General features: G+C 45.0%; 1 protein-coding gene across 2 annotated transcripts in view; it reads right to left on the bottom strand.

Annotated features, from left to right (window-relative positions):
• Positions 1-27,363, bottom strand: part of SEMA5A (semaphorin 5A) — a 2,281,219-nt gene that overhangs the window by 162,870 nt on the left and 2,090,986 nt on the right. For both annotated transcript variants that reach the window (XM_069613729.1, XM_069613730.1), the window contains one exon: positions 15,274-15,492. In XM_069613729.1, the coding sequence (XP_069469830.1) occupies positions 15,274-15,492 (219 nt within the window). The remainder of the gene's footprint in view (positions 1-15,273; positions 15,493-27,363) is intronic.

The raw sequence follows: 27,363 nt of genomic DNA on the forward strand, positions 1-27,363 counted from the left end.
TATGGAATGGGTGAGATAAGTGGTACAATATGGAGTTAGAAATCACACATGGAAAAATATTTTAAAAAACCAGTACATTTTTGCTGGCGGTCAATGCAGCACTACCAGGAGTTACCATTTCATGTAAAAATGCCACCAAACAATGGTGGTACTTAGTACCCAAAATAAGACCAGTTTTGACTTTATATAAAAAAGGGCAAAAAAGCATAGTTTGTGGCACTGTTATTAGAGATCAGGAGTGTATCAATACCATCCGGTGCAATGCATACACTTTTTTGGGATGCAGTATTTTTTACTACTAATGACAAAGATTAACACTAGGGCAATATCTTAATCTGCTACAAATTATGTCACTTGCATGAAATAATGTCCCCCTGTGCGTGATAATTTTACAGCTATCAGCAATTACCTACCAGGCTATTATCACTGATGAACATTTTATACCACCGGCGTTGGGATGCATTTACAAAATCTCACTAGTGGCATGCAACAGCATTTTCCATTTGCAGCAATTCATGACCTTATGAAGGAGCCAGACAACTCTGATTCTTCAACCATGTACTTGTGATGTCAAAGTATGTATGCTACCTCTACATAGTGCTGCTGCCATTCGTATTTAGATCGAGCTTCTGGTAACTGGCCTATGTTGCCTTTCTCAGAAGCTCTGGGTGACATGCCACATGGGTTGGGGAGAGTATGGATGTAAGTGATTTATAAAGCTCAAACCTAGATGTGAGCAGTATAGCACTATACAGAGAGGATGCTCCAGAGGGTTACAGGTATGCTGTGGAGGTAGCAGTAGAACTGGAATCGGTGAAGCGGCACAGGGGAGTGAGCTACAGAGGGGGAGAAGTAGATGTGAGTGGAGCTAGTTTGGATAGAAGGCGGGTCCAAACAATTTGTAATATTTGACCTGTTATCTGAAAATTTAGAACAGTGGTCTGTAACCTTTGGCACCCCAGAAGTTTTTGACCGCGACTTCCAGGATCCCTCCCCATTGCTGACTTCGACTGATGGGAGTCGAGTCGTGGTTCAACACATCTGGATAGCCAAAGGATGCAGACCCCCACTTTAGAAGAAAAAGCAGGCGTGAGGTACTGTGTGTCTCTCTCACTCTCTCTCTACAGCTCTGTACAGTGTTGTGTAGTCAACCATTCTTCAGATGGTTCTCAGAGGAAACAAAATCAAGGCCCCTATGAAAAAGGTGGGAAGATGATGGAAAGCAAAACAGTGTACAGGAGAAGAGAATGAAAGGTTGCGACATCCCTACAATTTCGCAAACAGAACAAAGGCAGATGTATTCATGAAGTTGATAACACTCATCAATAGACTGACAGGTTAAACTTGGGTAGACATTCAGCACCATACCTCTCTCTTCGTCATTCAAGATGAGAATAATAGCAATAACAGGTTTTCTTTTATTGACCTTCATGTCAGCTTCCTCCTGCTTCTAAGTGTTGCAATAATAGCTCTTATTATCCAACTGGATGGTAGTTAATTTATCGATCTCTGAAGAAGGAAGGGATGTGTCAGTTTATGATGGGATTCCAACTCGTGAATCCGTGTCAGAGGCAAGCGCTTACCCCCTGAGCTTTCTACCTGTAGGATGATGCTGACGCTATTTTGTATGATTTGGTTTATTAGACACCCTTTAGGCATTCACAAGAAACTGAGCTGATATCCGTAGGATTCCTCAATTATGATATATGATTTCAAGCTGCTTCGGCGTGTATTTGGAAGTGGCGTCTGCAAAGCATCCAATACTTCTAGATTCAATGCTTTGAATGAGTTGTATGATGAAAGTTGTTGCAAATGTTGCAGCTATGGAGATCTGCAGGCGGGTATGTCACAGGGGGATTGCACTCCAAGTCTAGTTGAACATATTGAGCTTATCAGTTTCTTTAATTGATTACTTATGTTTCCTAGACAGCATAAATGGCTCCCAATAGTAAAAGAGGGTACTAATGGAATATGAGGTAAGTGGTCTGAAGACATGATTTGGAGATGGAATCAACAACATCAGCACCCTGAAGGGTGGTGCCAGCCAATCAGGAGGCTCGGAACCGTGTATGGTACAAGCCTGCATTCTGAGCTGCCTGGCAGCCAGTGGCCCCTTCCCATCCCCACTTCCCCCTTGCCCCTCACCATAGCCGCTGTGTGGTTTTCTACACGGGTGCTAATGGTGTCTTAAATAAATGCCCGTTTTCAATGCTGATGACATCAAAGTCATATCACCATGGAAAATGGACTGAGGCTTTCCGCAGCACTGTGCGGCTTTGTCGGGCTGCGCAGGAAAGGTAGGTTTCTTAGGGAACTACACAAATGCTAATGGCTACATACCCCTCAGTTGTGGGCCAACACTTTCAGTAACAGCACCACCACCCTCTCACTGCGCTTGGGCCCTTATCTTTGGTGGTGGGCCGTTACCTTCAGGGTCGGCCTGCCACCTCAGGGCATATCGCCTCATTAACCTATATTACACTCTACTATAAGAATAACATTGTACGAAATGCGCATTAGCCTAAATGCAGCGGACAAGAGGTGGTCCTTATGCAAGTTCTTTTTATGTTCCAAACAAACTCAACACACGTAATCATTTCTGTGACCACACTCACACACACGCAAACACATGCAGAAACACATGTTTTAATAACCTCTTATCGAAGGGCCAACATATCAAAACCTCTTCTGGTAGTCCAATAAACGAGTTATTGTTTATTTGCCTTTTCTAGAAATGAGCGCTGCTGCCTCTTTGTAGATATATCTGTGAATGACTTGCCTATAGAGCATGAGCAAGACGCTGTGGCGCATGCGCCTTTTATGTGGAAGGTCATTTATTATCAAATGCTACTGAGGTGCTTTAGCGATTATTCGATGCTTTAAATGTAAAACCAACCGCCCCAAACCTCTTTTCCCCACTGTATGTTTCTTCAGGTAACACAACAGGAGGAACAGAGCATCGGCGCCTTTCATTCAGATCAAAGGCATTTGTCTTTGCTACATTTTGTTTAGACGTGCATATAAAAACTCGGAGGCTACTTTCATCTTCATACACGGTTGCCTGGCAACTAAGGACCATCAGCATATGTGCCCTTTGTCCACGGAAGAGATTCCTTAATGCGGCTCTTCTCTCTCATGCGAGGTAAACAAAGAAGTACAGTAATAGCCTGAGTCATGTCTATCATTTGAAAAGAAGCCAAACCCAATATAGACAGTGATGGAAGATAACTTAAATGATGTCTGAGTACTAGGCGCGTCATTTATCCGGTGTAACACCAGCTCTGGCTAGAGGCTTGCAGCTGGTATAATGTGCTACTTTCACAAGAGAAGCTTTCAACATGCTTGGGAAGAAGATTCAGCCGCACAAAAGATGTTGACCAAGGTTGGATCAGAGGATTCCTAGTACACAGGCATCAAACACTGGCTTTCAAAGAAAGCAAACAGCATGTATGCATTTACGCCCCATCATGGGTCTGAGCAAAGAACCACAACGCCCTTGGTGGACTAACCCGTCTCCCAAATCAATTGCTTTAAATGATCCTTCTTCTGTCTGGGCACTGGTGGGGGTCAGAGAGGAAACCTGGGAGCGCAGGGCAGCATACCCACCTGGCCCTTCTAGAGCCCATGCTAGAGCTACTCGGTGAAAGCAGGTGTATGCAAGGCAGCTAATTGTGAGAAGGATCCTACTGCTATACAACACAAGTAATGCAAAGTCTCCAGTGAGGTTGCACCGTTCTTTAACACTTTGAATGCCCTTAGGATGTATACACACCTGAAACAAACTCCCATTTTACCCTAAGGACAGTACATATATCCTGCATTGGGGTTAGAGGAGCACTCTGTGTACCCGCAAGTGCCAGGGACCTTAGCCAAAATGTTTTCTTACCACAGCAGCCTGGTCCTCCAAGGCTGATCCATCGAATGATTAAGCTTGGCTACCATCAGAGTCTCACTGGTTACCAGGCTCCTCCATGACCAGTAACTGTAACCCGACTGCCCCCAGCCTCCTTGCACTTACCCACAGCCGCGCTGTCCTGGCTGCACGTACTCAGAGCAATGCCGCCCTGATTGCACTTCCCCCTTCCCTCTCCCTGGCACTTCCCGCTTCTCCCTCCCCGTGGACTTTGCGTTACCGCACTTGCACAATCTGAATGACACAAGGCCTAGTAAGATCGTTTGTTTTGTCCTCCCTCTTTCTTCCCTTCATTGCCTTGTCACGCCTAGAAACACTTTGTGCTCGGGGCATATTGCCACAAAGTATTTCTCGCAATTATAGCATCTTTCATTTTTATAGTTCTAATTATAATATAGGCTTGCACTGCTGGCGGGGCCCTTAATGAAAGGTACATTCACTCCAATTGAACGTCCACTTGTCTGTCTGAGAGGTCAATATTGCAGCTGGCTTTATATATATTGCTGACATCTTGAGCTCTCTCGAACTCCTTGATAAAATGCCACACCTAACGCTTGATTTTGCCCCAGAGTTGCCTGAATGTTGTATTTTTCAGGCAAGGACAAAGAGCAACGATTTCTGAGTGCTTGCACTGTATTTATAAGTGTAGTCTAATCTCACTACTATGTGTATTGTTCAGCTCTTTCGAAGCATTCCCACTCTTGCAAAAATGCAATCACTCACAGAGTGCCTGAAAGTCCTGGTAGTTATCAAATATGTCCAACTTCCGATTGCCTCGTTTTTTTAGTTAGCACAGCTGGAAACAGGCGTGGTCAAATATTCTGAAAGGTCTTTAAATGCATATTCCTATGTCATGAGCTTCATGGACCTAAGCACTACCTGTGCATGGATTTTCAGTCTGAATGCTTTTAGAAGTTAAAGATAGAAGACAGCAATGAAGAAATTATGACATTAGTAACTGTGCAAATACTCCAGAGGATGAAAGGCAGAGTGTCAGAAACATCGGGAAGTTACATGGAACTTTGTAACAAGGTGTGTAGATACACACTCCTGCAAACAGCCACGTTATTTAGAGAAAAAGACAGCAATGAAGAAATTATGACATTAGTAACTGTGCAAATACTCCAGAGGATGAAAGGCAGAGTGTCAGAAACATCGGGAAGTTACATGGAACTTTGTAACAAGGTGTGTAGATACACACTCCTGCAAACAGCCACGTTATTTAGAGAAAAAGACAGCAATGAAGAAATTATGACATTAGTAACTGTGCAAATACTCCAGAGGATGAAAGGCAGAGTGTCAGAAACATCGGGAAGTTACATGGAACTTTGTACAAGGTGTGCAGAAACACACTCCTGCAAACAGCCACGTTATTTAGAGAAACAGTGCACAGATGCACTTAAAGGAAGCTGAGACATCTTTATAAAAGCGAATATTAAGATTGTTATATTATCCTAGAATGCTCGTACATTTCAAAGTTTGCAGATGTTCACTGGGCACGCATTATCCTCTTCATGTATGAATTAATAACAGGTTACTTCGCTTCGAAGGGACCACAAAGCCCTTCCCTCAACACTGAATATTTGCAGATGTGTATATTTTGAGGGGGCGTTCCCTCCTTTGAATGAGGGAGTGGTCCATGCAAATGAGCAGCTCTCATTGCCCATGTGCATGCTTTCTGCAATTTGGTGCTGATGGTGCACTCTGTATGTGTGCCACCAAGAGAAGCAGGTGGGGCACATGCATAGTCAATCCCCAGGCTGCCATTTAGGCGTGTGAAGGGTGTCCCCCCACCGCTCCCCTCCCCACTGCCAGTGTTCCTGCAAGTGATCCGGCAGCATGATAGAGCAAAGCAGTCACTCAGCATGCTGTGCCTCTCCCAAACTCTGCAGGTGCGCCTGGGAACCGCGTTTCTCTAATAACAATGAGACGCAAAGCCCGGGGCTGTGCCCGCCTGAGCGTGTGTGCGCGGCAACAGGTGTAGCCTGGGGCTCCGCAAATCCGTCCCCTCAAGGGTTTACATCAATCCCCAAGCTATAGCAAATCGCACACGTGACCACAACAAAGATGTCTAAAGATGTGTGGTTTCCAGGCGGCGGTTCACACTGCCCTGCCATGTCCCCAGAAGTGCTTTCTTCACTTGGGCGACCAATCACATTTGCCCCTGGACACATTTTGGCTGCGTTTCATTCTGAAAGGACCAGGACACATACTATCCTTAGACTCTGATGTGATCGTGCCCGTTGTTTTATCAGGACCTTGGTGGGTTTCAGATTCTGAATTGTCATTTAATTTACTCCACTGGCTTCAGTGTCTATTGTTTTAGCAGAATGGGTTGCTGCCTGTGTAAGACTTATCATAAGACCATGCCAGGCATATACAATACAAATGTGAAACAACTGAGTGATGCTAACTGGGGGTTATGCTTTAAGTGAAGATGTTGTATGTATGTGTGTGAGCTACATGTATGTTTTATGTTATGATATTGTATGTAAATATGTTCTATGTATTGCGCTTTGGCGAAAGATCTTTAAAAATAACACATCATTATCATTTTAAGTCCCGCAGAGCATACATAACAAGTGGTGGTACAAGCAGTACACCGTGTTTACCATCACTTTATATGCCTGCAATATTTTGTATTATTTGGCAGCCGCAATTGTAGAGGGAAGGAGACTTTACACATCTGGCTGGTCTACCCATTGGTAAATCAGCCTGGTTTCCCACCTGCATGTATTTTTATGGTGGTGGGAAGGCCGTGGGTTCCTATGCACTCAGCCCAAGGTGTTCACCTGGGAGAAACAGGTGGATTCCATCGGAGCCTGTTCCAAATGCTTCCCGCGTGTGTAAAGCGCAGGAGCCATTTACGCTTATCCTCACACATAGTCGTAAAGTAAAATGTAAAGGTTATTTTCCCTGTGCTTGCATTTTAATTTGCTGTTGCGCATTGGGCATTTGAAAAATTGCAGAGTGGCAAGAGCATGAACACCTTGGCTTTTTTGATTGTTATTGATTAATGCAATGATGTGGGTAATTCCATCTCTGAAAGGGTAATCTGCTGATCAGATTCGCCTTTCATAAGCTCCAGGCCGAAAGCATAGCGCATGTATCTGTGCCCGGCTGCATCAGCCCCCTGATCTGCAGCGCCTGCTCTATCAGTGGCACAGGGCAGGTTCAGAGGTCTCAGTTGCCCATCTGACAGCTCCAGTGACAGTCAAGTCTCTGCAGTGCAGGAGCTACATTCATGATATGCACCCCTGTACCAAAACTATGATGATCATAAGTAGCGCATGATGGTGCAGGGCAAACATTAAATGTAAACTATGCCTAGGTTAAGCCCTGGTGCACTACTCATGATCATTGTAGCCACATCCACATCGATATCACACACAAGTCAGCTCCTGTGAGCCAGCTCAGCTGTGGCAGGTAATGTGCATTCTAGCCAGACAGACTGGTCCGACCAACTGACAGGACAGGGACCTGAATGGCCAAGCCTCTTCTTTGTGTTTTTCATCCAGTTCTCTTTGTGAGGGTAGGTAACGCCTTAAGCCAGAGACAGCTACTCTACAGGAAGCTGTCCTGAGCCCAGGTGTCAAAGAAGCATACCGATTCAAAAGGAGTAGCCTCACACCAGGGTTCAGCATTTCTAAAGTCCTTTGATCCATCCTAGTGAGAAGGGAAGGGGGCGAGGTTAGTGTAGACAGAGGAATTATTTTGTTCAGCTGAAGAAGACTTTCTCTCTACCTCTCTCATTCTTGTCTACTCCACTTCCTCTAGATCAAAGCACTTTCGTGTGATGTCATAAGGGCCGAGTCCACTTCTTTCTTTCAAAGGCAGGGATTGGACCCCTAAAGCAGGCTAGCTTTAGCCCATGCTTTTGCCTTTAAAAGAAGGGGTTTCCCACAACTTTTTCAGATCATCTTTTGGACTCCAACCCTGGAAGAAGATTTCATTGCACATCTGTTGGGAGAGTTGACTTTCCAGATCCCTCCTTCAGTAAGGTGAAGACAGAGCATCCAGAGCTCTGTTCCCTCGCCATCCCCAGGGCACATTTGGGGTGAACCTGCGGTTGGAACAAGAATTTCCTCTCTGCCAGCCACACAGCTCAACTTGGTAAAAGACAACTGACGAGTCACAAGCCATCCTTGCTGGGAGGTGGAGACCAAGGAATGAATATGTCCCTGAGACTCATGAGTGGTACTCACAGCATCCAGAGAGCCTCGACATCTCAGAGCCCTCTGCTGCCTTGCATTGAACTTGTCAAACTGTCGTTGAGCTAGGTTCACCGAATTATGAATCAGCAGGACTATCTGGAGGAACATTTGGCACCCACCAAGCTTTTCGAACCTGAACTGCTTGTTTGGACCTGTTTGCTGCCACACTGCGCTATCTGGGTGCACCATTGCCTTGGCTCAAACTATATGTTCCTTTGTTGCAACTGTCACTGTTGAACCACTGCTCGTTCCGCCAGCACCTTCGCTGGTGATTGTCATCACCAGTCGAATGGATCCTGGAGGATCTTTGAGACCTGATCATCGGACTCTTCATCGAATTACTTGAACGATACTTCCACATCCAGTCACCAACGTACTTGCTGTCTACTCGACCATCAAAATGATCCTGGTGATGCTCACAATCTGCACTACCTCTAGGCTTCATCAAACCCATCTGGCTGATTAGTGTATGCAATCACCAGCTTCGTCAAACTCACTGTCTAACCGACTTTGTTGGCCATCATGATCCGCTTGTCTCCCTGCATCGCCTTCTACTGCAACAAGCTCCGTTAGACTACTGCTCAACAATGCTCCACATCTAGGACACTGTGGCTGCCACACTTGAACAGCTTCGAACTTCATGAACAGCACTGAATACATTGGTTCGCTGTACTCGATCTATCAAGACCGTTCATTCGATCTGCCAAGAAGGTCAATTTTGGGCCCAAGAAACTGGTTAGGGTTAGAGACTAGTTAGGTCACCTGTGCACCTTTTACCCAAGACATAACGTTTTACAAAGAACATTGTGGTCACTGAAATGATCTTCTCACCCCTGTATTCTCACCAGGGTTTTGCATTCTTAATATTCTTGCATATACTCTGCCCTTTCCTGCGGGATGGGTTTTTGTAGTTTTTCTATTTACATTTATTACAGATGTTTTTAATGAAAGTATATATATTTTTTATAGAGCCTTGATTGGGCATTCCCTTTATTTCAAGCAGCAATACATGTTTGAGTCACTACTTAAGCACATTCACACCGCTCTTGAAGGTTTAGCCTTCCCTTGGCCCCCATCACAACAAAAGGCAAAGGAGGTATATCTCTTGACTGTGCCTGTTTTACCTTCATGAGTCTGTTGGCTCCTTGTTTGTAGAAGTGTGAGGGCTCAGTGGGCATTTGAACTTCTACTGATCCTTGTACTCCTACAGGACTGAAGTCAACTTGTCACAGTGAACCTTTTGCACTGAGGTACAAACATAAGTGGTATGCAATTTTGGATTCAAATTATCATTACCCTACCGACTTCAAACCTCCTGTGCACAAGAGGGCTTCAAACCTCCTGTGCACAAGAGGGCAGCAAAATGACAGCAGTTGTGCTATGAATGACCATGTTACATTACATTACATTCCACATGATCATATCTCTCACAGAGCTTGTGTGCAGGCGACATTGGTAACAAATGTTTATCAGTTTGTTGTTTTCCATAGGGTGCACAATGTTTTTGACCAAGAGGATGCCTGGCAGGTTTATTGGGCTAATCACTAGAGCACACACATATTTCTACATTTTCAAATTCAGGAATAGCTCAGTTCACTGGTCTTATACATAATGCACCTTTTCCATATGTGTTAGTAAACCTACCTACATCCCTAGCGAATTATTTCTTGGACCTCTCAGTCATCTGTAAACATGCAGAGACGTTGGGCCAACGCTAACACTGACTCACTGACTGACACTAACTAACACTATACAATCTATATTAATAAAAGTCCAAATTTGTTTTGGGGTTTGCGGCTTGGCGAAGCATTGTTCCTTTTACAACTCCACACCGTTTCACCGATCTGCACAAATTGTTGCATAATTACCTGTAAGGACGCTCCAGACATTACTGGCTACATGTCATTTGGACACCCCACCGATTTCCACGGATTTCAGCAAAAGTCAAAACAATGTTTTGGGTTTGTGGCTTGGCGAAGCGTTGTTCCTTATACAATTCCACACCGTTTCACAAATCTGCACCACATTTTTCATAGTTACCTGTTAGGACCCTCCATACATTACTGGTTACTGTGAGGAACCTGAGGGCATCCCCACTTCTTTTCCCCTTGTATCCTCCTTTCGGATAGCCAGGGAAAGGCCTTTGCTTTTCGATCCTGACCGTGGGGGTGGATATGCGAGAGAGGATCACCTGGGTGGAGGAAACTTGGGGAGAGGGGAGAGGATGTCCTTAGGTGAGCCACGATATTCCCCATTTCCTTTTTTATAATGAACCCTCCATCCCACAAGCCTTCATAGGCTCTTGTCAGTCCTTTCCCTGTCTTTCTCCTAAACATTCCCCAAGAATCAACACTACTCTACTCAGAGACAAGGAAGAGATCAACTAGAGCAACACATCCTCATTCTGATAATGTACACACATATAGACCACAACTGGGTACTGAGATGAGGAGGAGGATAACACGAGTAACGCAGGACTACTGCGTCAGCAGTGAGCAGCCCAGTTCTCTTTTGTCCAATCATGATGACTGGAACTTTAAAAGGAGGAAGCCTTGCAAAAATGGAGATGTAGTCAGTGTCTGAAGCCAGCTGGGAGAGCTGGAGCCACAATTGGTGGCAGGCTTGTAGACGAGAGATTTCCAGGAGTGCCAGGAAATGCAGAGCTGGGGCAGCAGAAGGAGGACGCAGTGCGAGATGGAGTTCCAGGCTGGGTTGCTGGAGTGAAGTTGACGAGAGCCGTAGGACCCACGAGGAAGTCTCTGTCCTGCTGACAGCCTGACGGTGAGAAAAGCAAAGCCGCTGAATGCCAGCACACCACAAAGACAATCCACTGCAGGGAGAATCTGGACCGTGGCAGGCAGAGACTTGCAGAACCGCCGTACGCAGAAAACGGTGAGTCCGCTTGGGGAAGGTGGCCCAAGCACAGCGAATGGACAGTTGAGCCGATATCAATTGTTGAGTTACAAGTACTTTTGAACGTCGAATGAAATACAAACCAAAAAATGTTCCATAGGCACCCCTCTGCGAGAACCAACAAGGCCCATTGACCTGTTCTTTGGGAAGGTACCCACTCGAGAGTCTGAAGCCATACTTTTGCTCACTGTACCTTTCACAGATGGGAAACAGTCATTTGCATATCAGTCTTTGCCCCGCCCATACAGGCAGTTCAGCACCAAAATGCTATGGCAATTCCCTTGTGAACAAGAGTACCAACGTGAACCCCATACACGTGTTTCAGCCTTGTTGGGCCTCATCAGTGAGGTGGCACTGTGCACACAGTGAGCAAGGAGTCCATGTCTGGATGACCCTGAGAAACTTCGGGTGACTAAACCTAAGTCCCTTCAATAATTAAAAAATAGTCCACAGGCGCCCCTCTGCGAGAACGAGCACGGCCCATTGACCTGTTCTTTGGGAAGGTACCCACTCGAGAGTCTGCAGCCAAACTTTAGCTCACTGTACCTTTCAGAGATGGGAAATATCAATTTGCATATCAGTCTTTGTCCCCTCCATTTTTGGGTACTTTGGGTTCTCACCCTAAGTTACCAGGGTAATCCAGACGTGGAACCCTTGCTCACTGTGCTCAGAGAGGCACAGCTCCACCTCACTGATGAGGCCTGACTAGGCTAAAAACCGTGTCTGTGGTTGCTGTTGGTACTCTTGTTCAGAGGAGATTTGCCTAGCATTATGGTGCTGGACTACCTTCGGGTGGGACAAAGACTGAACTACCCATGGAAATTTCTCCTCTGTGAAAAGAACAATCAACTAAAGCATGGTTGAGACTCTCCCGGGGGCCATCCACTCAAGAACAGGTAAAGGGGCTGAGTTTGGCCGGTAGAGAGACTCCCAGGCCTCTTTATGCACATTTCTGGGTACTTTGGGTTCTCATTCTAAGTTACCATGGTAATCCAGATGTAGACCCCTTGCTCACTGTGCTCAGAGAGGCCAAGCTCGACCTCACTGATGAGGCCCGACTAGGACAAAACACGTGTCTGGGGTTGCTGTTGGTAATCTGTTCAGAGGAGATTTGCCTAGCATTTCGGTGCTGGACACCTTCGGGTGGGACAAAGACTGATGTGCCTATGGAAATTTCTCTTCTGTGAAAAGCACAGTGAGCTAAAGCATGGTTGAGACACTCCTGGGGGCCATCCCCCCAGAACAGGTCAATGGGCTGAGTTTGTGCCAGTAGAGAGACTCCCAGACCTCTTTATGCACATTTCTGGGTACTTTGGGTTCTCATTCTAAGTTACCATGGTAATCCAGATGTAGACCCCTTGCTCACTGTGCTCAGAGAGGCCAAGCTCGACCTCACTGATGAGGCCCGACTAGGACAAAACACGTGTCTGGGGTTGCTGTTGGTAATCTGTTCAGAGGAGATTTGCCTAGCATTTCGGTGCTGGACACCTTCGGGTGGGACAAAGACTGATGTGCCTATGGAAATTTCTCTTCTGTGAAAAGCACAGTGAGCTAAAGCATGGTTGAGACACTCCTGGGGGCCATCCCCCCAGAACAGGTCAATGGGCTGAGTTTGTGCCAGTAGAGGGACTCCCAGACCTCTTTATGCACATTTTTGGGTACTTTGGGTTCTCACCCTAAATTACCAGGGTAATCCAGACGTGGACCCCTTGCTCACTGTGCTCAGAGAGGCACAGCTCCAACAAACTGTTGAGGCCCGACTAGGCGGAAACTTGTGTCTGGGGTTGCTGTTGGTTCTCTTGGTCAGAGGAGATTTGCCTAGCATTTCAGTGCTGGACTACCTTCAGGTGGGACAAAGAAAGATATGCTTATGGAAATTTCTCCTCTGTGAAAAGCACAGTGAGCTAAAGCATGGTATGATACTCTCCCGGGGCCATCCATCCAGGTCAATGGGCCATGTTTGTGCCGGTAGAGAGACTCCCAGACCTCATTATGAAACACAAACTATTATAAGCACCTTTGAATACCAAACAAAGCAATTACAAGTACTTTTGAATACCGAATGAAATTAAGTCATACTTTTGAATACTGAAAAGAGTGAAAGCAAGTTTTGAGCACTCGTGAATATTGAATGGAGTGAAAAAAGGTGATGAATTTGGCTGATACCATGAACTCTATTAACTGAGAAACCAAGCATTGGCAATAGCCGAAAGAGTTCAAGGAGCTGCGTATTATGAGGAAACCTGCATTGGCAGGAGCCAGAGAATATAAGAAAGTGTAAAAAGTCTATGGTGACCAATCAAGTCACTGTGCAGTGCCAGGAGAGAGTGATATGAGTGAAAAAAGCAGGCTTCACTGTCAAATGGAAGCAGTGGCCCATTGTTTCTCGAAAGCAGTCAAGAAGGGGTATCGGTTGCGTGACCACTAATGGGTGAACCTTGTGGTCCGACAACTGCACCTAGACCGAGGGCCCAGTATGGAAAAGCCACTGACAGTCTCCATAAAGAAGCTTCTTTTTTTTCAACAATCTCTTATATGATTTTGAAGTCAGGAAACAGGACTGTCTATGTGAATTAATGAAAAGTGCCAATATTCAAAGAGCCGGGAAGCTTCCGAACAAACTCTGTTGTTATCTTTTGTTGAAAAGCTGGAAGATTTGAACTCTTGGGGAAGGGAACTCTGATGCCTTCTGAACCGTTCTGAACTTGGGGAAGGGGAAGCTGATTACAAGCCAAGAGCTGGAAGAAGTTCTGAACTTTATTATGAACCCTACTCATTTTGATGCTGACAACCCTACACATTATATAAAGTTAGTTGTGAGTGCAAGTATAGGTTTTGGACACAGACAGCCATTTGATTTGGACTTCCTGACACACACTGTCCTTAGTTTTCGTTAGGAAGGGAAATCCCACGTTAGAATAGGGCAAGTTAGGCCTTACTCCATCCTGCCTTTTAAGTTAATAAAACTTTCGTGAAACAAACGTGAACCTGTTGTCTGTGTCTGCTTCATGATGTCTTCACACTTCATAACATTTGGACACCCCACCTCTTTCCCTGGATTTCATGAAAGTCAAAATGTGCGCGTGTTGGTGTCTTGGTGGAGCGTTGTTCCTTGTACAATTCAACACTGTTTCGCCAATCTGCACCACATTTTGCATAGTTACCTGTTAGGACCCTCCGGACATTACTGGCTACATGACAAGTGGACACCTCACCCCGTTCCCTGGATTTCAGCACCTTCACACATGAGAGGGTTGCCTGAAATCTATGAAACATCAATGTGGTCGTAGAAGGACCAGTGTCGACATGAGGAACACAACTCAAGGTCCCCATTGGAACTCGCAAACCACGTTTCAAAGCCCTAGGATGCACGGTTTCCAAGATATTTGCACAGCAATACACTGCAACAAACTGCACCATGACAGAGTGAGGCGACAGGTGGGGAGAGAGCACAGAAGGTCCCATTATGCAGCAGCACACCAAATCTTGCCTGCCCACAACCTCTGCTCCAGGGTAAATCAGCCAGCCACATGCACCCATTCTCAGTGCAGTATACTTCAGGGTGCAAAGCACATCAAGCAATTAGCAAATCAGAATAACGATCTACAGGATCATTGATTTTCAACAATTAATGAGAGTGTAATGATGTCTGTCTACAGAACCTGTTCAGAGAATGGGTACTTTTTGCTACTATAGTATAATCACAAAACGTCCCTTCCTACTAATTGAAATGACTAGAGAATGAACAATATATATTTATATATATATATATATATATATATATATATATATATATATATATATATATATACACTCGCAAATGGTGGAAATGTATTTATGATTAATCACAACAACAGCAACACTCTAGAAATATTGTATTATCTGCATGGTTCTAGGAATGTTCCTTTCCTCTGGCTCAACCGGAATGTAGTCACCATATATCATTTTACCAATATCAGCTGATCTAAAAAATCCCACATCATAAATATTTCATGTTTGGTATGCCACCAATTGCATTAATTTTAATTACAATTTGGCAGAGTACAAGTTTTGCACATTACTATTTTCTGGTAAAAGAGGCAGAGTCACCAGTCAGAAGAAACCTTGAACTGTAAGTCAGTGGGATGAAGGTGCATTGTTATCCGAGAATAACTGATTGACGGTTCTTCAAGTTATTTGTGCTTCTACTTCCATTATGTTGCACCCTCCCCTGAATGCTCTTGTGTGACTTACCTGGGCATGGCAGAATGTTACATTCCTGATACTCCACAGAAGGCCCCAGGCAAGGAAGACCACCGTATTTTGGCTCTGGATTGTTGCAGGTACGTTTGCGGCTCCGAATCCCTCTGCTGCAGTCGCGGCTACACTGTGACCAGGCAGTCCATGCAGACCAAACACCATTAACTGTGTGAGCGGAGTACCTTCCAGACCGTGCAAAATCCCCTGGCAGCCCTTGAAAGAAGGAGATATAAAAGGATGTGATTAATGTAATACGTACACACACATCTACTATATACTTACACAGATTTTTATTTTATTTATTTATTTATTGGATATTTGTAAGGGACCCATACAACAATGGTGTTTCAAGGCGCCACAAGACAAAAAAGGGGGGTGCAAGGGAGAAAGATAACAATAACAGACATACTAGGCCATGTGACATTAGGATCGTGCAAGTGCAGTAACAAGAAATGTGAGGGGGAGGGAGGGTGCAGGTCTTCACAAAATGCGAAGTGCTAGGGTGCATGTGGGTGTAATCACTTACACCTTTATATCGGATACTTGCCCTCCTGTGAGGGTAGCAGGGCAAGTGCCAAGGATTACATTGGGTTTAGGGGGTGAGGGTCCACATGCTAAGTGTGGAGAGGGGGTGGACTAGTTGGGGGGCTGGTGCCCTGTAGAACTCAGAGGGAACTAGGCAGCCAGTCAATGCATCAGACAGGAGTGCTAGCAGGGCAAGGGGAGAGAGAAGGAAAAAGAGAAAAGGAGGGTCTTGATGAGCTCCCGGAACTTAAGGTGATCCGGCTCAAGCATGAGAGGAGCAGAGAGACCATTCAGAGGCATGCTCCTGTGGAGGAGAGAGATTCGCCCCCCACTCTCTGTTTGTAGACACATCTGATCTGAAGATAGTTGGAGATAGAAGACCAAAGGGCTCTAGCAGGGAGGTATTTATGGGAAGAGAGTTGGATGTAGCCGGGCCGCAGGCCCCAGACACCCTTGTGGAGGATACAGAGGGTCTTGAACTTGATACTAGAAGCAACCGGGAACCAGTGGAAAGATTTTAGGGCTGGAGATATGGGGTCCGTGGGCTTGAGGCCAAGGATATGTCTTGCAGCCCATATTCTGAATTAGCTGAAGGGGTGAACGGAGGAGAAGGAAGTTTGAGGAAGAGGCTGTTGCAGTAGTCCAGCTCAGAGAGGACCAGAGCTCTGGAGACACTGAGTTTCTGGGGGAAGGTGAGGAATTTGAGTATGCCTCTGAGGAGGTGCAGCTGATAGCGGGCCTTCTTGGCAAGGTCCTCAATGTAAGGAGAGAATGAGAAAGGTTGTTTGCCTCACAAGAGGGTGAGGGGAGGGGACCCATAGAGAGTGGGCAGAGTGTAGGAGGGAAGGAGGGAGCTGGGGTCCAAATGAGAAGGATCTCAGTCTTACTGGCATTAAGGCGGAGATCATTGACAGCATACCATGCCTTAATAACAGTCAAATAGACAGGGATGAGAGAGGAGGAAGATGAGGCAGTAGAGGGAAGCTTGAAGGAGATCTGCATGTCATCTGCATAACACTGGAAGAGAGGAGAGAAGGAGGAGATCAGGTGCGCCAGAGGGGCAAGGTAAATCTTTAAGAGCCACGGCAAGAGGATAAAGCTTTAAGGGACGCTGCAGGTGGAGAGTGTGATAGGACAGAAACAGACCCAGTTGAACCTGGGAGGGTCAGTCAGAGAGGAAAGAGGTCAAACAGGCCATTGACAGGCATGTGATGTCGAAGGTGTCATGGAGCCGATTAGTCAGGGTGGCATGATTGACTGTGTCAAAGGCAGAGGAAAGATCCAAAAGGATAAGAATGGATGGAGAGTTGGAATCAAGATTTGAGAGCAAGTCTTCACTGGTATTTAGTGGAGCAGTTTCCATGCCTCTGGCTGCTCTGAAACCACACTTGTGGTCGTGGAGACAACCAACAAATTCAGTGTGTTGGATCAGTTAGCAGATGACCAGCTTCTCTAAGTGTTTCCCCTTTAAGGGGGTAATGTAGATAGGGTGATAGTTAGCTGAGCAGGAGGGGTCGACAGAGGGTTTTTTGAGGAGAGGCTGCACAAGGGAGTGCTTGATGGGTAGCGGGAAGGAGCCAGTGGCAAAAGAGAGATTACAGAAATCGGTCAAGGCTTGTGCAAGGGAGGCAATGTTGCTCTTGATAGTTCTGGAGGAGCAGGTGAGCACCTGTTTGGAGGAGACTTTCATAGGAAGGACTTGACTGGAGACCTCATCTGGTGCTATGGGTGAGAAAGAGGCAAGCAGGAGGGAAGGAGAGAGGGGAGCCAAGGGAGGCCTGAGAGCTGGGGAGGGAGGAGATAGTGGAGTAGCAGAGAGTGAAGACAGTATGACCTAAGTTTTGGTTAAGAAGCCTATGTCTACTAGTCCACAGCATGTTAATATTTCCACATTTTGACACAGGCCAGAGGTTAGCACTCATTAGATGGAAGTGTAGTGTTTAAATGGAGTATACCATGTAATTCCTAACAGTGTACGATACTCCTACTATATCTGATACAGAAATGTATACAATATAATCCATTGCCCTTCTCAAAATCCATGATGATCTCAAACAGGTAGATACAGTGAAATCCCAACCAATTATGAAGCCGGCTTAGACTGTATGCTCATGTTCTTTTCTATATGCCACACAGTCTCCTCTCATTTTGCCACTGGCAAACAAAATCAGACACACTGATTCTGATCTGCTAAGCAGTGCAAAGTACTGTACCTTTCACGATTTGCTTTGGAAAATTGTAATAATATGACTTTTGTTGATTTAAAACAGAAGTGGTTAATTCCTGATCTGAGGGTTGCATCCTATTGTGGAGCATTGACAAGTGAAGACAGCTCTGATGAGCTTTACTCTAGGTTCCCCACGACAAACACATTTTACACGCTGTTCCCTTATGTTAAAGGAAACTGTCGCTCTTTTAGAAAATGGATATGGGCAGACTTAAACAGTGTGGTGGAACCGTTTCCTCACTGCATCAACTAAAATGATAGTGTCCAGTCAGCACATTACCTTGGTGCGTCTGCCCTCATAAATCATAAATACAATCCTATTACCTGTTCACATTTCCACAAGCAAGAAACCTCATAAAGGAAAAACTTTCCTCTCAGCATCCATCTGAATAGCCACTAAAACCGCAGAAGCACTTGACTACAACAGACAGGTTATATGTATACATTAAACACATAATCCAGATGCTCTAAAGGCCCGCATAAATCCGTCACACCCCGTAATACGTGTCCCAAATGTAGGGTGGTCCATCGTGAATTGGAAGTAGTTAAATTATTGAATTTCAAATTCATACATAATCCCCTGTTAAATACTGCTCCATTTAATCCACGAGCCAGACAGGTCTGTTCTCTCTGATGCAGCTCCAAATATAATGTGCTTTACAGCATCAGGAGAAGACCTATTATACTAGCTGATATCTAGTGGCCACATCTCCTTATGTGGACCATTTTAGGAGCCTTAAGCATGTAAAAACTATCAGTGCCCTAAACTCAGATGTTCCCCTGTCACATGCAATTTGTGACCATTTTCTGAATATCTTTTCCTCAAAGACTGCTTTCAATAATCCATTCATAAGTGTAGATTGCCATATGTCTTTCTTTCCCGGGTGGCACAACAGTTGGAAATCATCCATGTACAACTGAAAAGGCATAGCTAAATTGTCCATTGCGAATACTAAAGGATGAAGATAAGTCTTGAAAAGCCAAGGAGATAAGGACATAAGGTTAAAGCTTCTCCATAGTAGGTTGTCCCGCTACTGTCTATACAGGATGAGACATGTTAGCCCAATCCTTTCTGAATCCCACTTGATGATTATCCAGATGTCATTATCGGCACATATATGCTTATGCAATGGTTTGTTATTCCTGAAATCTCTAAGCATTTTTAAAGCAAGTATTAGTGCCATAACATTTGGCTAGGTCTGGATGAACTCCCCAAATAGAGACCTGTAGCAGCTGACAAATCTTTTAGTGAAGATTTCTCTGTAGTACAAAAAATCAGGACAGGTTTGTGGTACCATTGATTCCCTGATGAACACTCACAGAAGACTTCCAAGTCTTGTGAGAAGATTAATTCCAATTAGGAGTGGCAGATCATGTGATGAAGAAGAATATGATTTGTCTGATTTGTCTAGCCAATCAGGACACTCCCTGGTGATTTGTCAAGGTTGTTTGAGTTTTTTCAGCCAATCAGAGGCCACAAATCGCCTAAAGGAAGTTCACCCGACTATATAAGGCACTAGTCACTTCCTGTTGCTTAGTTGGTTTAACTAGGCTGTGAGGGACGGTATTGCACACGTCAGGCTTGCACTTGGAGGGTGTTTGGTGGCACTTTTAAGCTTTTGAAAAATCTTTCAGGAGTTTGGAGTAGTTCTATCAGACAGGATGAAATGGTGTTGCATACTCAGGATTTCAGTGGCGAAGAATTAAAGCAAGAGTGCAATTTTATGACTCTTTTGTTTGATTTTTTTCTAGCAGATTTGACTTACTTTTACACCAAAGCCTACTAATTTCGATTTGAAATGGGTAGGCTCTGTCTAAGATTTTCTTTAATGCAGATCATTTTCTTCTGCCAGAAACAAAAAAAACATTGGTCTGCAAAGAGAATTTGATCGGTTGAATACATAGCGCTGTTTAAATGATCTTCCTATAAATAAAGGAAAGACTAAAATTATGATATAATCAGTTAAACAAAATAGGGAGGATGGCTTTAAAATAGTACGAAACTTCAGAAAACGAATTTGTTATCCAACTACAGCTAATATTTGCTTTCAAATTAGAATAGAGGCATCATTACCAATCTCTTGAAGGTCAAAGAAAAGCAGTAATATGCCAGTAAGTACATGCTGAGAATTAAAATAGCATTTTCAGGGCTACATACTGGCTTCAATCTTGTTTAGTGGGGAAGAATAGAATGTGTATGACTGATTTCTACTCAATCAACCATAGGATAATCTGCGGAAGGCATTTCTGTTCAAGCATCACTGAAGACACTAATAAATTAAGGAACAGAAAAATAGACCCAACACATTTGTCTAAACTGAAATCAATAAGTCCTAACGATGAACTGTCTTGGCGCCAAAGCATTACTTCAAGAAATAGCAATCTAGGGCTGTTTGCCATAAGTCCCTGACATTGTGAATAGGGCAGGGGACAGATGAAGGATGAGATCAGGAGGCAGCAGATGCACCTTATATTTAGAAATAAATAATGGGAATAATTTGAATTTTTGTTCTTATTTTGCACTTTATCACAAATTCCTCACACTTCGAAGTGCTGTAATACCAGTTGGTATTATTACCTATTTAATGGTCCACAATTTGTCAACCTCAGAAGGATGTCATATTTAGTCAGCCCTGTCACAGGATTGGAACTTGAGGAATGCAGTCTGGACCCATGCCTAAGGAGAGTGCTTAATTTGTGAGCTATCAATCCATTCATTTGTATACAGCAAAAGCTGGCATCTGATTTAAATTGCCAAGCTAACATGGCAAGTAACGAAGTGTACACTTGTTGTATACGGCATCAAAAACAAAATACATGAGGTTGTTGACTTAGTTGTGGTTGCAGTTTTATAACTATGGATATCAACATGATATATTGTCTGAACAGACTTGCCTTCTTTTTCGTCTTATATTTGCTTTATATACAGGATATTTTCGAGATGTGTTATGAAAGTACATCCTTGAAAGTCATCAAGTAGTTAATATTTTTGCCTTATAATAAGTACTTTAATAATATCGACTGATCCATAGGGTAAGATGATAAGGGGGTCGATCAAGAATTGTGTATGGTCATATGATGAAGGCTAAATTAAAACACATTTTTTTGCCTGTGTTCCTTCCTACATGCATTCATCATCATCATCATCACTGTCGTAAGTGTGATGCACCTATTAAACTGGACATTAAAATGCAGCATCATAAATCACCAAATATATCAATGCAAACAATTATTACAAACAAAAATTCAGTGTAAACATTTTTGCAAACACATGCACAGTTTAGCATAAAATCCCTCCTTATATTAAATAAAACAAGCATTGGCCACCATTTTTGGCTTTTGTGTGGGCGTGGGATAGGCCTTTGGTAGGCACTGCCGTAATCCTACCAACTGCCCATTGATGGTAGTAGCTACACAACGTTGTGAGTACCAGGGCATATAGTAGCAGTGCCTTGCAAATTCTTATCTATGCCTAGTAGCCAAAACTAAAAACACACACTAACAAACAGGTACCATAGGAGTCGTCGTCTTTATCTTCATTACATGGTCTCTCTGGCTGTAAGCCCTATTCGAAAACTGTAATATTACAAGCACCACTGTTGAACATGGGACCTAAAACAGAATGCCCTGGATCTCAGTCATTCTTTGAACACTCATGCACTATCAGCTTCAGCCAATCCAACCTTAACCTTACGTAGCTGGGACAAAAGAAAACAAAAATCACTATAGATTCTAATCTCCCCTCTTACGTTATCGCAGACAATCAAGATCCTCAAGATTGCCCCAGGGGCATGCACAGACTAGCACTATCCTTACTATAGTACACATGGTCCAATCATGTAGCAATGCAAGGTATGGTTCTAGACCTAGGATCTGCAACCTTTGACTACCCAATGTTTTAGGCTTTATTCCCACCAGCCCTAGTCAACATAATCAAGAGATCATGTGAGTCGTAGTCCAACAGATCTGGAGACCTTCAGGTTTCAGACCACTGTTCTAGACCCACGCACACTTTGAGGATGAAGTAGTCTACAGAAGATTGGCTACTGCTGCCTTATTTTAACAAACTTTGTATGTCTATGCAAACAGTTACCTCTTGTGTATCAATGATTCATTTTAGTAAGTGGTTCTGTTTTGAACGAATGCGTGGTGATACCAAGCTCTTTAAGGGTTCTCCTTATATAGGACAACAGTGGAATTCAGTATGCACCCTCTAAATTCCTAGCATCTGTGAGTGCACTCTAGTACAAAGATACCTGTGTGTTAGACACAATGTGGATGCACAGTAGTAGAGGTCTGAGCTGAATCAAGTGCCCTACCACCCGAATCCCAGCCTCAGTCCAAATGCAGAGAACTTCCAAAGCCTCAGACTCTCTGTGACAACCCCAGGCTTTAGCACTGCTTTATCAGATGCCGCTGCATTTCCTTCCTGCTCTTTCCAGGATCCGGAGGCTGCATAATGCATAATGCAAATGTATTTAATCAGAATATGTTACCACTGACCAAGTTAAAAAAGCAACATACTTGGCCCCCACTTGAATAGTCCGGGATTTACTCCAGTTCAGGATGAGTTACATCTGATCGCAGAAAGAGTCCAGTCCTCCTAACAATGTTTTTCAACCCGTTCCCATTCCTGGATAGGGGTAACACATTGTTCACACACATAAGTATATAGTGGCTTTACCCCAATATCAGGACTGTCACCCCCTTATGTACATAATTAAATTGTTTGATAAATGTTTTTTTTTTAAAATGTTTATAAACCGAAACAAATTGTGCAAGTTATACTGTGTAACTGTTATCTTGACAGTTTCCAAATGTATGAGTTTTGCTTTGAAACTGTGATGAGAGCAGATCCAAAACATCACCATGACTTTTAATTTACTTTCCCATTAAAGCATGCAAAGTCTATGTTGGCACAGGTGAGCATATTTCTTATAAATGTACATTGCTGATTTGAAAATGTATGCAATTTTTTCCATTGGCCATCAATGCTCCCACATGTGTTTTTGCTTATCCCCAAATATGCATTGGCTGAAGCCTTTGTGATTCAATTTAAAGTGATCAGAACCATGATTAATCAAGGGTAATCTGATGTAACCTGCACACAGTCTATCTACATTTTGTGCCAATACAATATTTACATTAATGGTATTATTCATCTACATTACTAAACCCACGATCAATATGGATGCTACATAAAAATGGTGGCACACAACATAGTTTTCAAATATATCAATGACAAAGCTACAGACCATATTAGTACATGGTGATCATTATTTACCCCATAACATTCTTGTTCCCAGTTTCCCAGCCAACAGCCCTCTTCCTGATTTACATCTCCCTCCCACCTCCCAGCCCACACAACCCATGATTTGCCCTGGTGCCACCATTGAATTGTCTGTGTTGGTCTAGCAGCATTGTAGAGGTTTGGCGTGCCCCTGATATCAGTGACCTGCTTGTGTGGTAAGGTTTTGTGTTAGCAGGCATCTAACTCCTGCTCCTTTGCCCATAATAATTGGATTAACTTTATATGTCATAAGCCCTGCTGGGTGCAGCGTGTACTTATTCCTGGTTTCTCAGCCCTGAGCACTCTTTCTGGTTTATACCTCCCACCCGCCTCCCAGCCCGCTCCGACCTGTGATTGGTCATGATGCCTCTTTAAGTCATTACTCTGGGGCAGCCCCACTGCTCGAGCAGCCCCCTCGTCTAAAGGCCCAGAGGCAAAGGGCAGCTCCTGCAGTAGCAGCTCCAGATTGTGTTTGCCAGTATTTGCAGGTGGAGCCTGCTGCACAGCAATCCACCAGCAGCAACAAACAAGGTAATCAAGGTGTGGGCAGGGGGAACAGCCATTAATACTCCCTATTAAACTGTCCCACCTCTCTTATTACTCCTATTAGCAAAAGGCTTGTAGTCTGCTGCACGTCGCTCACAGTTGTATGTTATCCATATCTTGCATTTAGGCCATTGTCTTAGTTACCCATTTTGTGGCAGTTAGGTCTCTATCCAGGAATGCCGAATCTGGGTGTTCTTGCATTTGCTATTGTGTTTTGAAATTAAGTCTTTTTCCCTCTATCTATGAATCCTGAATATAGGTGTTTTGCATTTGCTGTTGTATTTTGAAAATTAGTTTTTTTCCCTCCATCTAGGATTCCTGAATCTAGGTGTTTTGCATTTGCTTTTGTGTTGCAGTTAGGCGTTCCTCCCTCTATCCAGAAATCTTGGGTCTCCTGTGGCTGGTGAAGGAAGGCTGGCTAGGGATCAAGACTTTGGCTTCCTCGCTTAGCTTGCTCTCCACCTGCCGCAGGATTCTTTCACTGGTCTGGACTTCCTTTCTTGTGTACCAGATTTGTGTGCACCTGGCTTGCTACTTGGCAGCCTGGTGAGTTTGTTGTGCATTTTGCATTCTCTCCATCCCTCTCTTTCTCCCCTTTCCATCTCTCTGCTCACTCCCCTTTCCATGATGCTTTAACTACTACTCTATTACCTATCCTATCGCTCTTTGAAAGCCTGGAAGGAAAAAGTTCAAGAAAGATCTCCTGGTCTCCAAACCAGGCCTGCCCATCACTGACATCCTCTTTGTCGTTCCCTCTCCGGAGCTTTGTATTCCCCATATGGTCTCAATGCTATCCCCTTTCGCTTCTTTGCCCAATAATGGTGGAAACCAATGGGAAGTACTCATGGCATATTTCCCTTCTGGAGGGGCATAATTAACATCTACCAGAATGTCATTGCCATGGTCCAGGGCTCTCAGCCCAACCTCCTCCTTCTTGATAGGCTTATTCCGTCTCTCATCAACTTCCTCCCATCTCCTGAAACTCCTCCTTCTGCCACCCCTCTGACCCCCTTGTCACCACTGAAAGGCATACCACATTCTTGTATCCCTCCTCGGAAGACCTTCAAAGGTGGCAACCAGCTCCACTAAGCTAGCCTCAACTCTTTCTCTGTTGTTAAACACTCCTCTGGCATCTGTCACCTCCTTGGAGACGTTGAACTTGACGTCCATACTCTCACCGAGATGTGGTTCACGGCCAGCTCTGTCACTACTTTTGACACACTCCTTGCAGAAGGCTCGAAGATACTCTCCAAGCCCAAGTGTAACCGGTCTGGGGGCAGAGTGGCCTTGATATACCCTGAATGGGTCACTGCTACTACCATACACACTCAGTCCTACACTTCCTTCGAATGCCTTATCTGCATGCTTCATGTCTCTCCAATCCTCTCGCTGACGCTTGCCACAATATACGGGACCCCTGTTCCATTCCCCCTCTTCCTCTTGGAGAGGACTGACCTCACCTCTTCTCTCCTGGCCTCCACCTCCAAGCTTCGCTTCCTCAGATACTTCAATATTTGCCTTGACTCCCCTGATGCAGCCTCTGGACTCTTCCGCAGCCTCACTGACTCTCTTTTCCTCACCATTCTTTCCTCCGGCCTGATGCACTCAGCTGGACACATCTTGGATGCTCTCATCTCAGCAGACATATCCATTTCCAACCCTTTCACTACACCTCTCTCTTAGTCCGATCATGCTCTCCTGTCCTCTTGCATTGATCTCTTGGGTCCCCAGGCTAAGCCTGATGCCTGCAGTGCCCGTCTCATTCTTCGTCATACGACCGATGAAGAGAGTGTCAGTTGCTGCTTTTACCACCACTTTTATTCCCTCTCCCTCTCCCACTCCGGCCACGAACACTCACACTGACACAGCCCTTGCTTACCTTCACCTCTCCATCTCCAACACTCTGGACATACTTGCCCCTGTCATGAGGATCCGCATGAAGCCTTCCTCCAAGCGCAACACCTGGTATGATTCCGACCTAGCAACTCTGAAACACAGGTGCAGAGGTGCAGAGCTGCTGAGCAGAAGTGGCAGGCTTGGCGCACATCCTCTGGCGGACTGGCCTGCGCGCCGGGTCCGAAGGCAGTAAAGACTCTCCATCCGCTCGAAGCAGAAGGCCTATATCCAAGCCCGCAACTCTGGGGCCAATAACAACACGGCTGAACAGTTCAAAATCTGGAAAGGAACTTGCCAATCCTACTGCAGTCTCCACTTCTCCTCTGACTTCCCTGACCCTTTGCACTGCACTGACTTCTCACTTCATAACCAGAACTCAGGACATCCTGTCCTCATTCTCGTCTATAACTATCCCTTCCCTCTCACCCAGTCTCAGGCCTGCCTTAGCCACCCTGTACCCTTCCCTCCTACTCTCCTCTGTCTCACCCATATCACCGGATGAGGTCTCTAGACAAGTCCTCTCTATGAAAGTCTCTTCCAAACCAGTGCTTCCCTGCTTCTCCAGAACTATCAAGGACAACATTGCCTCCCTTGCTCCAGCCTTGGCTGATTTCTGCATCGCTCCTTTGCCACTGGCCCCTTCACGCCACTCCTCAAGCACTCCTTTGTGCACCCTTTCCTCAAAAACCTTTCTGCCGACCCCTTCTGCCAGGCTAACTACCAACCTATCTCTATTAACCCCTTCTTGGGCAAACTCTTGAGAAGCTGGTCATCTCCCAGCTGATCCACCACACTGAGTCTGTTGGTTGTCTCCACGACCACCAATGTGGCTTCATAGCAGTCAGAGGAACAGAATCTGCACTCCTGAACACCTGTGAAGACTTGCTCACAAATCTCAATTCCAACTCTCCTTCTGTTCTCATCCTTCTTGACCTTTCCTCTGCCTTTGACATGGTCCATCATGCCACCCTTGTAAATCGGCTCTGTGATACCCTTGAAATCACAGACCTGGCACTGGACTGGTCGACCTCCTTCTTCTCTGACTGACCATCTCAGGCTGAACTGGACCCTTTTCTCTTTCCCCATCACACTCTCCACCTACCGGTGTCCCTCAGGGCTGTATCCTATCAACATGGCTCTTCAATATATACCTTGATCCTCTAGCTCATTTGATCCCTGCCTTCTCTCCTCACTTCCAGTGTTATGCAGAGGACATGCAGCTCTCCTTCAAGCTTCCCTCCACTGCCTTCTCTTCTTCCTCTCTCATTCCTGATGGTCTGACTTCTATTCAGGCATGGTGTGCTGCTAACGATCTCTGTGCCTTAATGCCAGTAAGACTGAGATCCTTCTCGTTGGAACCCCAGCTCCCTCCCCTCGCCGTGCTGTGAGGGTGACATCTTTGACTCCTCTCTCTCCTTCTCTCCTCAGATCATGGACCTTGCCAAGAAGGCCCACTTCCAGCCGCTCCTCCTCAGAGGCATCCTCCCTTTCCTCACCTTCCCCCAGAAACTCAATGTCTCCAGAGCTCTGGTCCTCTCTAGGCTGGACTACTGCAACATCCTCTTCCTCAATCTGCCAAAATCATCCCTTTGCACCCTTT

Source organism: Ambystoma mexicanum, chromosome 5p, assembly GCF_040938575.1.
Source record: "Ambystoma mexicanum isolate Mex_15411 chromosome 5p, UKY_AmexF1_1, whole genome shotgun sequence".
Taxonomy (NCBI): Eukaryota; Metazoa; Chordata; class Amphibia; order Caudata; family Ambystomatidae; genus Ambystoma; species Ambystoma mexicanum.